The 13,593-nt window shown below is 37.9% G+C and overlaps 2 protein-coding genes across 5 annotated transcripts in view; one reads left to right on the top strand and one right to left on the bottom strand.

The window, feature by feature from the left end:
• The window catches only part of LOC134222607 (uncharacterized), a 144,134-nt gene that overhangs the window by 38,907 nt on the left and 91,634 nt on the right, over window positions 1-13,593 (bottom strand). The gene's annotated exons all lie outside the window — the stretch shown is intronic.
• Window positions 357-7,531, top strand: LOC134219254 (uncharacterized). Its single transcript, XM_062697962.1, has 3 exons — window positions 357-604; window positions 1,557-2,420; window positions 7,505-7,531. The coding sequence occupies exons 1-3, from the start codon at window positions 557-559 to the stop codon at window positions 7,529-7,531; spliced, it is 939 nt and encodes a 312-aa protein (XP_062553946.1). The 5' UTR covers window positions 357-556.

The raw sequence follows: 13,593 nt of genomic DNA, 5'->3' as shown, positions 1-13,593 counted from the left end.
ATCGTTTAGTACGGTGGAGGTTAAGACTAAGCGAATACGATTATGACATCCAGTTCAGACCAGGCAAGCAAAATGTCGTTGCTGACGGTTTGTCTCGAATAACACATGATGTGAACTTAAATGATCAAGAGGAAGAAAGCTCCTCGGATGACGAAACAATCCATTCAGCAGACTCGGATGCTGCGAGACTTATTCAGATGACCGAGAAACCGCTTAATCACTTCAAGAATCAGATCCTAATTAAAGTTGGTAATACAAATTCAGAGGTTATTGAAGAGATCTTTCCAGGTATAAGTCGACGTATTATCACTAGGGCTACCTTCGGAGTACCAGTGGCGGTGAGAATACTGAAAGAATATATGCACCCAAGTAAGATCAACGGAATACTTTGCCCGGAGAGGTGGATCAATACACTACAGATAACTTACAGCAAACATTTTTCCCGTAACAAAAGTTTCAAAATAACTAACGCAAAAATTATTACAGGACGTAAAAACGGCAGAAGACCAACACCTTTTGATCGAAGAAACGCACGAGAGGGCGCATAGAGGAGCCGATGAGAACCATGACGAAATCATCCGAAGCTACTTTTTTCCCAACATGCGTAAGAAAATTCAACTCTTCATAAATATATGCCACACCTGTCTTCAAAATAAATATGAAAGGAACCCTTACAAAATTAAACTTGCAGAAACCCCAATCCCGAAGAAACCGCTCGACATTTTACACATAGACATTTTTATATCATCACCTACCTATTTTTATCTGCTGTTGATAAGTTTTCAAAATTTGCAATGCTCATCCCAATTAAGTCTAGATCAATTCCAGATGTCAAACGTGGCCTAGTAAAATTGATTTCGACTTATGGAACCCCTAAACTAATAGTTTGTGACAACGAAGTTGCATTTCGTTCTGTCGAAGTAAGAGGACTCCTTCAGAGACTCCAAGTAGAAACATACTTTACCCCATCTAATCATAGTGAAATAAACGGAACAGTGGAACGTTTTCATTCTACCCTTTCTGAAATATTTCTCTGCATTAAGGAAAAGTATAACGATCTCTCTAATAAAGAAATCTACAGATTAGCGACTACTCTTTACAATTCTACCATTCATGGAGTAACAAAAATAAAACCAATAGAGGTATTTACAGGGATAAGAGATGGCGAAGAAAGACCAATAAATTTAGATCGGATCTTAGAACACAGGAACGAAATTTATGATGATGTAATTGCCAGACTCGAGTATAATCAGGCCAGAACATTAGATTCCAAAAATAGGAAAAGGGAAGACGATCCAGTATTCCAACCAGGAGATGAAATTTATAATAAAGTCCAAGGCATTGCGAACAAAAGGAGAATAAAGTTCAAAAATCAAATCGTGCAAACAAATAGGAGGAAAACTTTAGTGGACAGGAGAAATATAAAATTCATAAATCTAAATTAAAACGGAAGAGGAAAACCTAGAATTAAATCTTCAGTAACTCATACTATATAAATACCATTCTTACGACTCCTTTAACCATACTAAAAACCTGTTACAATTGTTAATTTACAGCTCGAAATAATTTTATTGCTTATGTGGACGATCGTGTCAAGTCAGGCCCAGAAACTTGCAATACGAAATTTACAAAACGACCCATTACTACTCATAAAGGAAAGTGCGTGTAAAATCCAAATAGGTACAATAAAAATAATCCACCCTATAAACCTTACATCCATTGAAGAAGCAGCAGAAATTTTGGTTCGATCGTCTCATCAAAATAATGTCAATACTAACCCATTAATAAGCACTCTAAAATACAAAACCAAAAAGCTGTACGCTAACCTTTATCAGCTGAAACCACAAGGACATCGCCGATCGAGAAGATGGAACTCTATCGGAACCGTATGGAAATGGATTACCGGTACTCCAGATGCTTCTGATCTTCAAGCTATAAACACCACCATGAATGACTTAATAGACCAAAATAACCAACAATTTAGGATAAACCAGAATATCAACGATCGGATACAGCAACTAACCCATGCCATCAAAGATATTACAACACAAGCCAATCTAAACGATTTGATGATGAACGATGTGGAAATAATAACTTCAATCCTAAACGTTGACATTTTAAACAATATGTTCGAAGACATCCAGGATGCGGTCATGTTGTCGAAAATGTCCATCGCCAGCAACAAAATACTTTCTATTCGGGAAATACTCACAATAAAAGGATTACTACATGACCAAGGAGTAAACATAGACTTACCAGATGAGGCATTACAGTTCGTCATACCAAAATTTGCCACTAGCCCAGGAACCTTGCTATACTTCATGCACGTGCCATTACTAGAGAATAACACCGCATCAATTATCAAATTATATCCAATCACCAACGGAAATCACATCATTAACCAATATCCGGAATACATAGTAAAAGCAGAAATCACATCTTTACAACTCAGAATCCAAAGGACTTCGTCCAGAAATCTTCGTACCTCAAGGATCTTAATGATGAATGTATCAACCTCTAATCAACGGAAAGAAACCAAGATGCAATGTTACTTTCAACAATCAAACAAGCTACAAACTCATTTCTGATAACACCCTCCTGATAACCAACATTAGAAATCAAAACCTAGAATCAGATTGCGGACCAGATAATCGTAGTTTGGAAGGCAACGTACTGATTCACTTCGAAAACTGTACGATTCAAATCAATAACAATACTTTCACGAACAAGGAACAAATCAGTGAACCAGAGATCATACACAGCGCATTTTATAATCTCGAAACCGATTGGAAATTAAAAGAGGTATATGACATTGGAAAAATTCATGAAAACACTATCCAAAACCGCCGTCACCTAGAACATGTGTATCTAAAACAAAATGGACTAAACTTCAAGTTTTGAGGCCTTTTCGGAGGATTTTCCATAACCGGAACAGCAACCGTAATTATCATCGTTGCAATCATTTTCAAATATACAAGAAACGGAACGGGACGTTCCTCGCCTGAGGGGGGAGGAGTAGTTATCGAACAGATTTCCTCCAACCCTGAACATCAATCAACATCGGACATTATCCAAGGATCATTAAATCAAATCAAGAATATACAACAACAACAACAACAACTATCCCTGCAATTGGCAACATTGAAGCAGTCACAAGAACCCGCTGGCTCATCAACTTCCACATAGCACCAATTGCCCCACTTACGCATTCGGCACATCAGCACAAACGTCGACCACGAGGACCAGACGACGATATCTGTTTTTCATAAATAACATAAATAACTTAGCTAGGCACAATCCCTCTTCCAAGTCAGGCCTTTGTAACTTTTGGAATAAATAAATAAAGTTAGTCTTTTCCCAAGTGTGGAACTGTGAAGTTAAAAGTTGCTCTCTTTCTAAAAAGTCTATCCGGTAGTCCCAAATTATAACTTATATATAGTTATGTCAATAACCCTACTTACATCAGCACCTATTCGGACTTTGAACCATGCTGACCCAGCGATACATCCAGATTGCCCGATCAGCAGTTTAAGTTATTAAATGCAGGACACGGACCAGTCAATCAGTCAGTTCGACAGAGTACGCAGTGAAGTGATAGTGTTAGCAATAAAGTGTAATCGTTTCTCTTTTCAATAAATCAAATGTAATAATGAGTAATAGGTTTTTAAAACCCGAACGTTCCGTTGAATACTTGATTGGCGCAGCCGTCCGGTATCTGTTCGAAGTGCGTGAAAATAGTGTAAAAGTTCGGATTCGTAAATCCGAATTAAAGTAGGTCCGCGATTACTTTAATAGTGAAAGCATCCAGCGTCATCAAGAGTGTGCTAGGAGTCGAGACTTCACCGCACGCCACGGACAACAGAGAACCGCGATCCCCACGATTGTAACAGGTAAGCGAAACTTGTGATTTTATCTACCTCGCATGTTCTTAGTGAAATACGAATAAATATCATCCAATTTCATTTACCGTATTGAAGTTGAACCGTCCTTAGAGGAAGTTGAATTTCATCGCGATAAAATTAAAATTGATCGCGCGCGATTACTCGTTCTTAGAGAGAAGTAACACGTTCGACAATTCAATTTATCGTCGGGTTAGCAGCAGTTCTTAGAGAAGCCGCTCCCCAAACAGAATTAGCAAAGTTCCGAGAGAATTGCTATTCTGCGAAACGACACGAGTTCTTACAGAACGTGTGTTTCTAAAAACGTTTCAGTTAATGCCTAAAATTCCTAACAGGGCCAGAAGCGCCTTGCAGGTTACAATGAAAATACTGAAGAATAAGAACAAAACGCGGTCAGCCTCCGAATCCACCAGCGATTCTGATAACGATTCAATCGAATCGACCGATCTCGCACACGTTCCATTGAAAGACCTTAATATTTTTTTCGATAAAATTAACATGGCCACAGAAAGCCCGTTAGATCAAATTGCCGCACAGTTGAACACGATGATGCAGGCAATAAATAGACTCGATGCAAAACAGAATGAGTACGACTCATTCATTCGAAATGCAACCGGAGCACCTTCCACTTCCACCTCACAATCCGCTGAGTCGTCCACAGGGCAACAAACCTCGAGGGCGAACATTGACTATCTTTAAGATACCGGATACAATTAAATCACTCCCAGTATTTGAGGGTAACCGCAAACAGCTGACTGCTTGGTTGCAAACGGCGGAGAATACATTGAACTTTCTGAAGGCACACGTTGACGATACGCTTTTTAAAATGCATGTCACTGCTGTGACTAACAAAATTGCGGGTAAGGCGAAAGACATACTCTACCTTGCTGGGAACTCCAATGGCTTTGACGATAGCCAAGACGTTTTGATTAACGCTCTTGGAGACAGACAAGAGCTATCTACTTAAAAATGCCACCTTTGGCAAAATAAAATGACGGAGAGTATTTCAATCCAGAAATAATACTAGAAAACAAAAGACATTGTGCAGAGCATAAAAAACTTAGCAAAGCAAAAAAAAAAACTATACAAAGACAATTGGCAGGCCATTAACACATTCATAGATAAGGACGGCCTCGCCGCTTTTATAGCCGGCCTTATGAACCTTACTTTGGGTATGCGCAAGTCGCAAGACCCACTGACATTGAAGACGCGTACGCATTTTTATGCAAATTCAAGTCTAAAGAGTTAACAGCCTCCTACATGTCGGAACAACCCAAACAGACAAAACATTTCAAACAGAATCCTAGATTTGAGAAACCCCATTCACAAAACAAGACTGCAGAAGAAAAAACAACACCCTTATCGACCCCGATGGAAACGGAATCCACTAAGAGCCGTTTAACACTGAATAGGAAACTCATAAACAACCAAGAACTTGATACTTCAGAGTCCGAAGATGAAGCACCACAAGAAATTTCGGTAAATTTTCAAATACAGACGGAGCTGAAAAACGAAACATGAATTACTTACCATATCTCAAGATTAAACACCCAGAGACAAACAGGATTATGAATCTCTTGATTGACTCTGGCGCTAATAAAAATATCATTTCACCAGGCTTTTTACCACAGCCTAAATCCATCAACACTTCTATAAAAAACGTCAAGGGAAACCAAACTATAAAGCATAAAGGAAAACTAAATATCTTCAAACACCTTCCCCCACTATCGTTTTACGAATATAAATTTCATTATTTTTCGATGGCATACAAGGCGCTGAAACTCTCGCCAGATATGAGGCAAAATTGAATTTCAGATCCGAGACACTTCTTATAAATGGAGAAAAGATAACATTCTTAAAATATTTCCCTTCAAAACCCCTGTATACCACCACACGATCACGGTAGACACATTAAACAATGGAGACTGGTTCGTTCCAGAGTTCCAGAAATTGAATGCAGACTCAGTTGTCGAACCAGGATTATACAGAGCAGACAACTTCAAAACCACAATTAATATTATTTCAACGAAAAGGAACTTCCAAAACTCCCAAGCCTCAAGGTTACAGTTAACAACTATGAAACAATAGACCTGATCCCCATTCAATCTACGCAAAAACTGAGTAACGAAGAAATATGTGACATTATTAGAACAGAGCACTTATCGCCATTAGAAAAAGCGGAGCTATTGGACTTGATTTTCGAAAATCAAGAAGTTTTATTACGGAAAGGTGAGAAATTATCATCGACCACCGCTATAAAACATAAAATTGTAACCAATAACGATGCCCCTGTTTACACTAAAAGCTACCGTTATCCTCATCATTTTCGGAAAGATGTTGAAGACCAGATTCAAGAAATGCTTGATAATGGTATTATCGCCCATTCATCCAGTCCATATTCCTCTCCAATATGGGTGGTGCCAAAAAAACAGATGCGTCTGGAAAACGCAAAATACGAGTTGTTATAGACTATAGGAAATTAAATGACAAAACAATAGACGATAAATACCCCATGCCACAAATAGAAGATATACTTGACCACTTAGGAAAATCTGTATATTTCACAACACTGGACCTCAAATCTGGATTCCACCAGATCGAAATGGATCCCATCCACAGGGAGAAAACGGCATTTTCTACGGACAAAGGTCACTTTGAGTTCACTAGAATGCCATTTGGTCTAAAAACGCCCCGGCCACTTTCCAGAGGGCCATGAACAACATTCTTAAGGAATATATCGGGACCATATGTTACGTGTACCTCGACGATATTGTTATCGTTGGACGGAACCTGAAGGAACATTTGAAAAATCTTACATTGATTTTGAAAAGATTGTCACAATTCAATTTAAAAATACAACTTGACAAGTGTGAATTTTTAAAGAAAGAAACAGAATTCCTTGGTCACATCATCTCTGAAGATGGCGTGAAACCAAATCCTGAAAAAATTGAAAAGATTATTAACTGGCCAATTCCCAAAACCGGACACACAGATTAAACAATTCCTAGGATTAGCAGGATACTATCGCCGGTTTATCAGAGATTTTTCGAAAATTACAAGACATATGACAAAATATTTAAAAAAGGTCGAAGTATTAAACCTCCAAGACCAGAATTACGTGAACGCATTCAATACATTGAAGCAAATCATATCTACGGATCAAGTATTAGCTTACCCACAATACGATAAACCTTTTATATTAACCACAGATGCGTCAGACCACGCATTAGGTGCAGTTCTGTCACAAATGCAAGAAGGAATTGAAAGACCTATCGCTTTTGGATCCAGAACATTGTCAGACACGGAATCACGATATGCCACAAACGAGAAAGAAGCTCTAGCCATTAAATGGGCTACACAAAAATACAAAAACTATCTCTACGGTGCAAAATTCACTCTTGTTACTGATCACAAACCTCTTACTTTTATCAAAACTTCAGATAAAAACCCCAAAATTCTAAGATGGAGATTAGACCTAGAAAATTTCGATTATGACATAAAATATAAAGAAGGACGCGCAAACGTAGTTGCTGACGCCCTAAGCCGACGCCCTTTAGAGGTCAACCAAAATGAAATCGATATTAATGCAAATTCTTCCATTTCAGGTATCAATCAAGGAGAACAAAGCATAGATGAACCATCTGCGGATTTAGAAACAGTACATAGTGGAGATGATTCTAATGACTTTTATATACATTTTGTAGATCGACCTGTCAACCACTATAAAAATCAACTGATTTTTCGGATATCTGGAATAACCACAGTAATAAAGGAAACTCTCTTTCAAAATCATCGACGAACGATCGTGGCACAACCTAACTTTTCTAAAGAAGACGTTACCGAATCCCTGAAGCTCCACCACAATGGTAAGCAAACCGCCATTCTCGCCCTTGAACCCATTATGTTAATAATACAAGAGGCATTCAAAGAACACTTTGATGCAAAAGGTCACTTCGTTTTTACAACTAAACTCGTTGAAGATGTACAAAACGAAGAAAGACAGAATCAATTGATTATTAGCGAACACGAGCGAGCACACCGAGGTATAACGGAAGTGATATCTCAATTGAAAAGGTCCTACTACTTCCTAAAATGAGCAAGCTTATCAATATGTTCATCAACTCCTGTCCTGTCTGTACTGCTCATAAGTACGAGCGTAAGCCGTACAATATAAAAATTTCCCTCGCCCAATAACCGAAAAACCAATGGAACGTGTTCATATGGATATTTTATAATGGATTCATGCAACTTTCTTTCCTTGATAGATTCATTTACTAAACACCTCCAATTATACAACATGAAAACAAAAAACCTTATCGATGTCCAAAAAGCCTTGACTAAGTACTTTGTATCTTTCGGTATCCCAAAGTTAATTGTGACAGACCACGAAACGACGTTTCAGTCAATTCAATTTAGAAATTTTATTACGCAAACAGGATCTTCTTTAGCTTATGCTTCTTCATCAGAAGCAAATGGTCAGATCGAAAGGGCTCACTCGACTATAATTGAAATCTTTAACAGCAATAAACATAAATTCGAAAAATTAGGAACAAAATCAATAATCAAACTATCAGTTGCTTTATATAATAACTATGTTCATTCTGCCACATCTTTTACACCTAACGAGCTACTTTTTAATAATAATAATAATAGCAACCCAATAGACATTGTTGATAAAGCAAACAAATTATTTACGGATGCTAGGATCAATATGTACAAAGCCCAAATTAAACAAAGAAAACAAAATTGTAATAAAGAAGATCCACCCGAAATTAAAGACAACCAAACAGTTTATGTTATCCCAAATATTAGGACAAAACGAGATCCCCGCGCCATAAAGAAACTATAGCTTGTGATGTGAAACATAGAACTTTTAATCTCGTTTTTAAAAGTTCTATGTTTCACATCACAAGCTATAGTTTCTATAGAAAAAATCTATAGAAATATTAAAAGAAATAAAAATAAAATCAAACGGTTAAAGACGTAAAATACATATTACAGATTATCATCCACTTTCTGGCCCTCTTTCTACTTGCCGAATCTAAAATGGAAATAAGGAATCTTCACACAGATCCAGTGCTTTTGTTGAAACTAAGAAACTGCGGGATACAGACTGGAACTACAACAATTGTTCACCCCATAAATCTTACTAATATAGAACAGAATGTACTTAACTTCCACACGTTAACAAGAAAATTAGATCCAAAAATTCCAATATTTGAACTGGTCTCTAGGAGAAGTAGGGATTTACTCGATACGTTTTATCAAATAAAACCAATCAGAAGTAGGAGAGTTAGGAGATACGATGCAATCGGAACGGCACTCAAATGGATAGCTGGCACGCCAGATGCAGACGACCTTAAACTCATCAATAGTACCTTGAACGAGCTAATAGATAACAATAATCAACAGATCCAAATCAACACAAGAACCAACGAACGCATCGGGGACATAACCAGGATCGTTAACGAAATAATCCAAAGGGACAATTTAATGAACAAAATTTTACTTCAGGAAGTAGACGCTCTGAACCTTCTAGCCTACATGGACTCCACTTTTAATATCCTAAGAGACATAGAGGATACCATCTTAAAATCCAGATTATCGCTCGCAAACAGTAAACTGCTATCACTAAAAGAGATCTTCGCAATAGAATCCATAATTAACGAACAAGGAATTACAACACAATTTCCGGAGGCAGCATTAGATTTCGTTGAATCCAAAATCGCCATCAAACAAGAGATGTTGCTGTACATTCTACGAATCCCAAAATTAGATACAAAAGCGGAAGTTATCCAAATCACTCCACTACTAGTGAATAATACAATAATTACCGGAATTCCAACCCACATCATAAAATCCGGGCAAGATATTTTCTCGACAGAAAACCCAAATGATTTCATCCAACGTTATCCATTCATCAGAATTATAGAATCCGGATGTGTCAAATCCCTATTTTTGGCAAACAAAGCCATTGCAATACACTCACGCAATATCACGGCTTTACACAAATGATCTCTGAAGATAAAGTTTTGATCAGTGAGACGGAACAAATAACTCTCACATCAAACTGTGGTCCAGATAATAGGACACTGCATGGAAACTACCTCATTTCTTTCCATAACTGTAGTATTTGGATAAAGAACACCACCTTTACAAACAACGAAGTAACGATTAACACACCTGAAATTCTCGGAGCCTTCCCTGGACTACAAATAAACACATCAGTTTTACAGCAACATAACTTATCTTTCATCTCAAGTCAGTTGTTCGAAAACCGGAGGAAAATTGAGCACATCCAATTTAAACAATATAGAAGCAACACCTGGATATTCAGCATCTTTGGAGGAATATCTTCAACTTTAGTAATGTTCATAATCATCGTCATTCTTTGTCTTCGTAGGAAAAAGATAATTATCAAAATTAAAAAACCATCCCAAAAACGTAAAGTAAAGGACAACCTTTTAGCAGAGCGATCATCAAGAGGACAACATAAGCCAGAAGCTAAGGGAACAACCAACACCAGTAATTTACAGGCCGAGGACGACCTTTTTCACCCCCCGGAGGAGTTATGTCAATAACCCTACTTACATCAGCACCTATTCGGACTTTGAACCATGCTGACCCAGCGATACATCCAGATTGCCCGATCAGCAGTTTAAGTTATTAAATGCAGGACACGGACCAGTCAATCAGTCAGTTCGACAGAGTACGCAGTGAAGTGATAGTGTTAGCAATAAAGTGTAATCGTTTCTCTTTTCAATAAATCAAATGTAATAATGAGTAATAGGTTTTTTTAAAAACCCGAACGTTCCGTTGAATACTTGATTATATATATATATATATATATATATATATATATATATATATATATATATATATAAGTTATACGCGAACTCGACTCATCACCCAATTCAATTAACGTAGCAACACCACGCTCACAACCAACGACGCATGGGAACATCGGAACTGCTAAATCAGCAGTTATCAAAACCACTAGTTCAGAAACATCGATCGCGGCGGACCACGCGATATCCGGACCATTGCTGCTAGGCGCTAGGTCAGCACATTTAGGGACCAAGTCAGGGCTCTTTGTATCTAGTAAGTAAGAGACTGAATCAATATAGTTTTTATTCTCGATACGAACAGTCGAGCGGCGCAGTCGGAAGCAATCTTTAAAAAAAAAACGAATTCCCGTCAAAATGTTTTAACTGGCGCAGTGCGGTAGGATACCGTAAAAGTGTTAAGTGAGTTTTTCCGGGTTGAAACCCTTCCGCGAGTGTACATCGTTGAATTGTGTTAAACTTCGAAACACGACGGGAACCAGCGTTACCCCAGGAGGCAGAATAGCATCCACCACGATCGGTGACGAGCGAACATCGTAACAGATTTCCACCCACCAACGGTTAGCGAAGAGCGCATATCGGAGCGAGCCAATACATCGTGAGTAATAGCGTTTAAGTTAATTCTAAGTTTAAAATTGTTAATTCATAGTGTTAACAAATAATAATCGAAATCTAACAGTGTTAAAAAGTGTTATCGAAGTGAATAGTGATTAGTACAGAATGGCACATTTGGATAACAGGCGTGATTTAATTGCAGCGGAGAATGAAGCTCTGCAAGAGCAGTTGGCTAACGCCGCCGCTCAAATTGAAGAGCAGAGAAGACAGTTGCTTATTATGCAAGATCAAATCGCTGATGAGCAAAGACAAATTAATGAAAGGGATCGAGAAATCGCCCAACTGCAGCAACAGCCGATTCCTGTTGTACCGAATAACGATATTGATTCAATTTTGAAACAGATGCAGAGTCCACAGATTATTAGGGACATGCCATGTTTTACGGGAGATCCAGTGAAACTGAACACTTTTATTAAGGCCGTTTGCCACGGCATACCACCCGGAAACCGTAGGAGCTCTCGAACGGAGTCATCGTTGTTTAAATGAATACCTTAGACAATTCATTAACGAACAACATGATGATTGGGACTCTTGGCTACCATATTTCACATTTTTTTACAACACATCGCCACATACCGAACACTCTTTCACACCATTTGAACTAGTTTTTGGAACACAAGCAAATTTCCCAACAAAATTTACAGAAGAAGGTAAAATAGAACCATTATACAACTACGATGCATACCACAAAGAACTTCAATTTAAATTACAAGTAGCTGCCCATCAAGCTAAAAAACTGTTAGATAAAGCTAAAGAAAAGAGAGTGTTGAATCAAAATGAAAATGCAAAACCCATAGCAATTCAAAAAGGAAACAAAGTTTGGCTTAAAAAATAAACCGTAGGAAATTAGATTCGGTATACACAGGACCCTTTACCGTTATCGACATTCAACATCCAAATGTGAAAAACAAAAACCAAATAACAAACGATACCCTAATTGTGTACAAAAATATGATTATAATTCAACGTTCTAAGCTTTGTACTATGTTTTTCATTCAAAATAGCATACAAAATCTAACCTTTAAGTAAAACCCGAGTCTAATCTCTAAAAAAAATAATAAGTGAAAAAAGAGATAGGTCAAAAGTCTAACTTCGAGTTAGACGTGAGAAATTCGGTATTAAATAATTATCTAAATTAAGAATAAACAGTTTTATAACCAAAACAAGTGACAAAAATAAATAAAAACAAAAAGAAATGTTAATGAGACAGCTGGAGAAAGACACAGTAGAATAATTACACTCCATTTTATTCCGTTACAGTATTCTTCCAAAGGGGGAAGGTGTAATGTGCGTTTGTGAACCACTGTTAATTTGAAATCATAAACAAATCAAAACAACAAAACAAACCGAATGGTCATCAGCCTCGATCCAGCCAATGTACCCGAAAATGCATAGTAAGATAATTGCAACCATATGTGACAATAAACGCTCATCGCTATTATTCTTTCTTCCTCGCCTCTCCGCGGGCGGTCCGCAACCAAAGCAATTGAAACGAAAGGTTTCAAATTGCACAACCGGGTAGGTCCGGTGAACTCGCCTAATTTTAACTGATGTAACAAAATGCATTTTGGGACAGTCACTCCAGTCGTCTCTGTTTAGCATACTTAAGATATAGGATAAGAATAACTTGGAAAACCTATATAAGCGATATGTAAACCAATAAAGAGGGATTCTATGACCAGAGACTTTCGGTCCTTACTGGTGGATACTCTGTGGTGGATACGAGCCTTCTGAAAGAGCGCACATTACAATCCAATAACATAAACATTATGATCAGCATAACCGCGATCATGCCACTCGGGCGACGACCGTATTTATGCTGACCATTGCAGAAAAGGTCACGTATCCACCCCGCATACCATGTATGAGTAGGGACGTAGCATTAGCATATGGGAAAATAAAATCAGATTGATTCTAACCATCAACGGAGTGCGTCGTCTCTTGATATCTAATTAATGATCACGTCCCAAGGCAAAGTGTTTGTCTTATAACTGTGAAGTCAGTTATTACATGGCGATCCTGCCAGAAAACGGCAAGCATAGGAAATTGCCAATGGTGATCTGTTAGTGTGACTAACAGGCTTCGGCCTAGAACTTAGACACCGGTGCGAGGAGTGTGCCTTGAATGTGGACAAAGCGGCAACAAAACCCAGCCGTAAAATATGAAGGTGATAATGAAATGTAGTGAGTGTGCCATCGGTTGGAGTGATAGCGCTCCTACTCGTCGCAAGTGAA

This window comes from Armigeres subalbatus, chromosome 3 (assembly GCF_024139115.2).
Source record: "Armigeres subalbatus isolate Guangzhou_Male chromosome 3, GZ_Asu_2, whole genome shotgun sequence".
In the NCBI taxonomy this organism is placed as follows: domain Eukaryota; kingdom Metazoa; phylum Arthropoda; class Insecta; order Diptera; family Culicidae; genus Armigeres; species Armigeres subalbatus.
The sequence above is the reverse complement of the archived record's forward strand: the minus strand, read 5'-3'. Positions and strand labels throughout refer to the sequence as shown.

Coding starts and splice junctions, on each gene's coding strand:
- LOC134219254 (XM_062697962.1), top strand. CDS start 557: ATGAGAACCATGACGAAATCATCCGAAGCTACTTTTTTCCCAACATGC. Junction 605..1,556: donor CTACTTTTTTCCCAACATGC/GTAAGAAAATTC, acceptor GTTAATTTACAG/CTCGAAATAATTTTATTGCT. Junction 2,421..7,504: donor ACCAATATCCGGAATACATA/GTAAAAGCAGAA, acceptor CTTCCATTTCAG/GTATCAATCAAGGAGAACAA.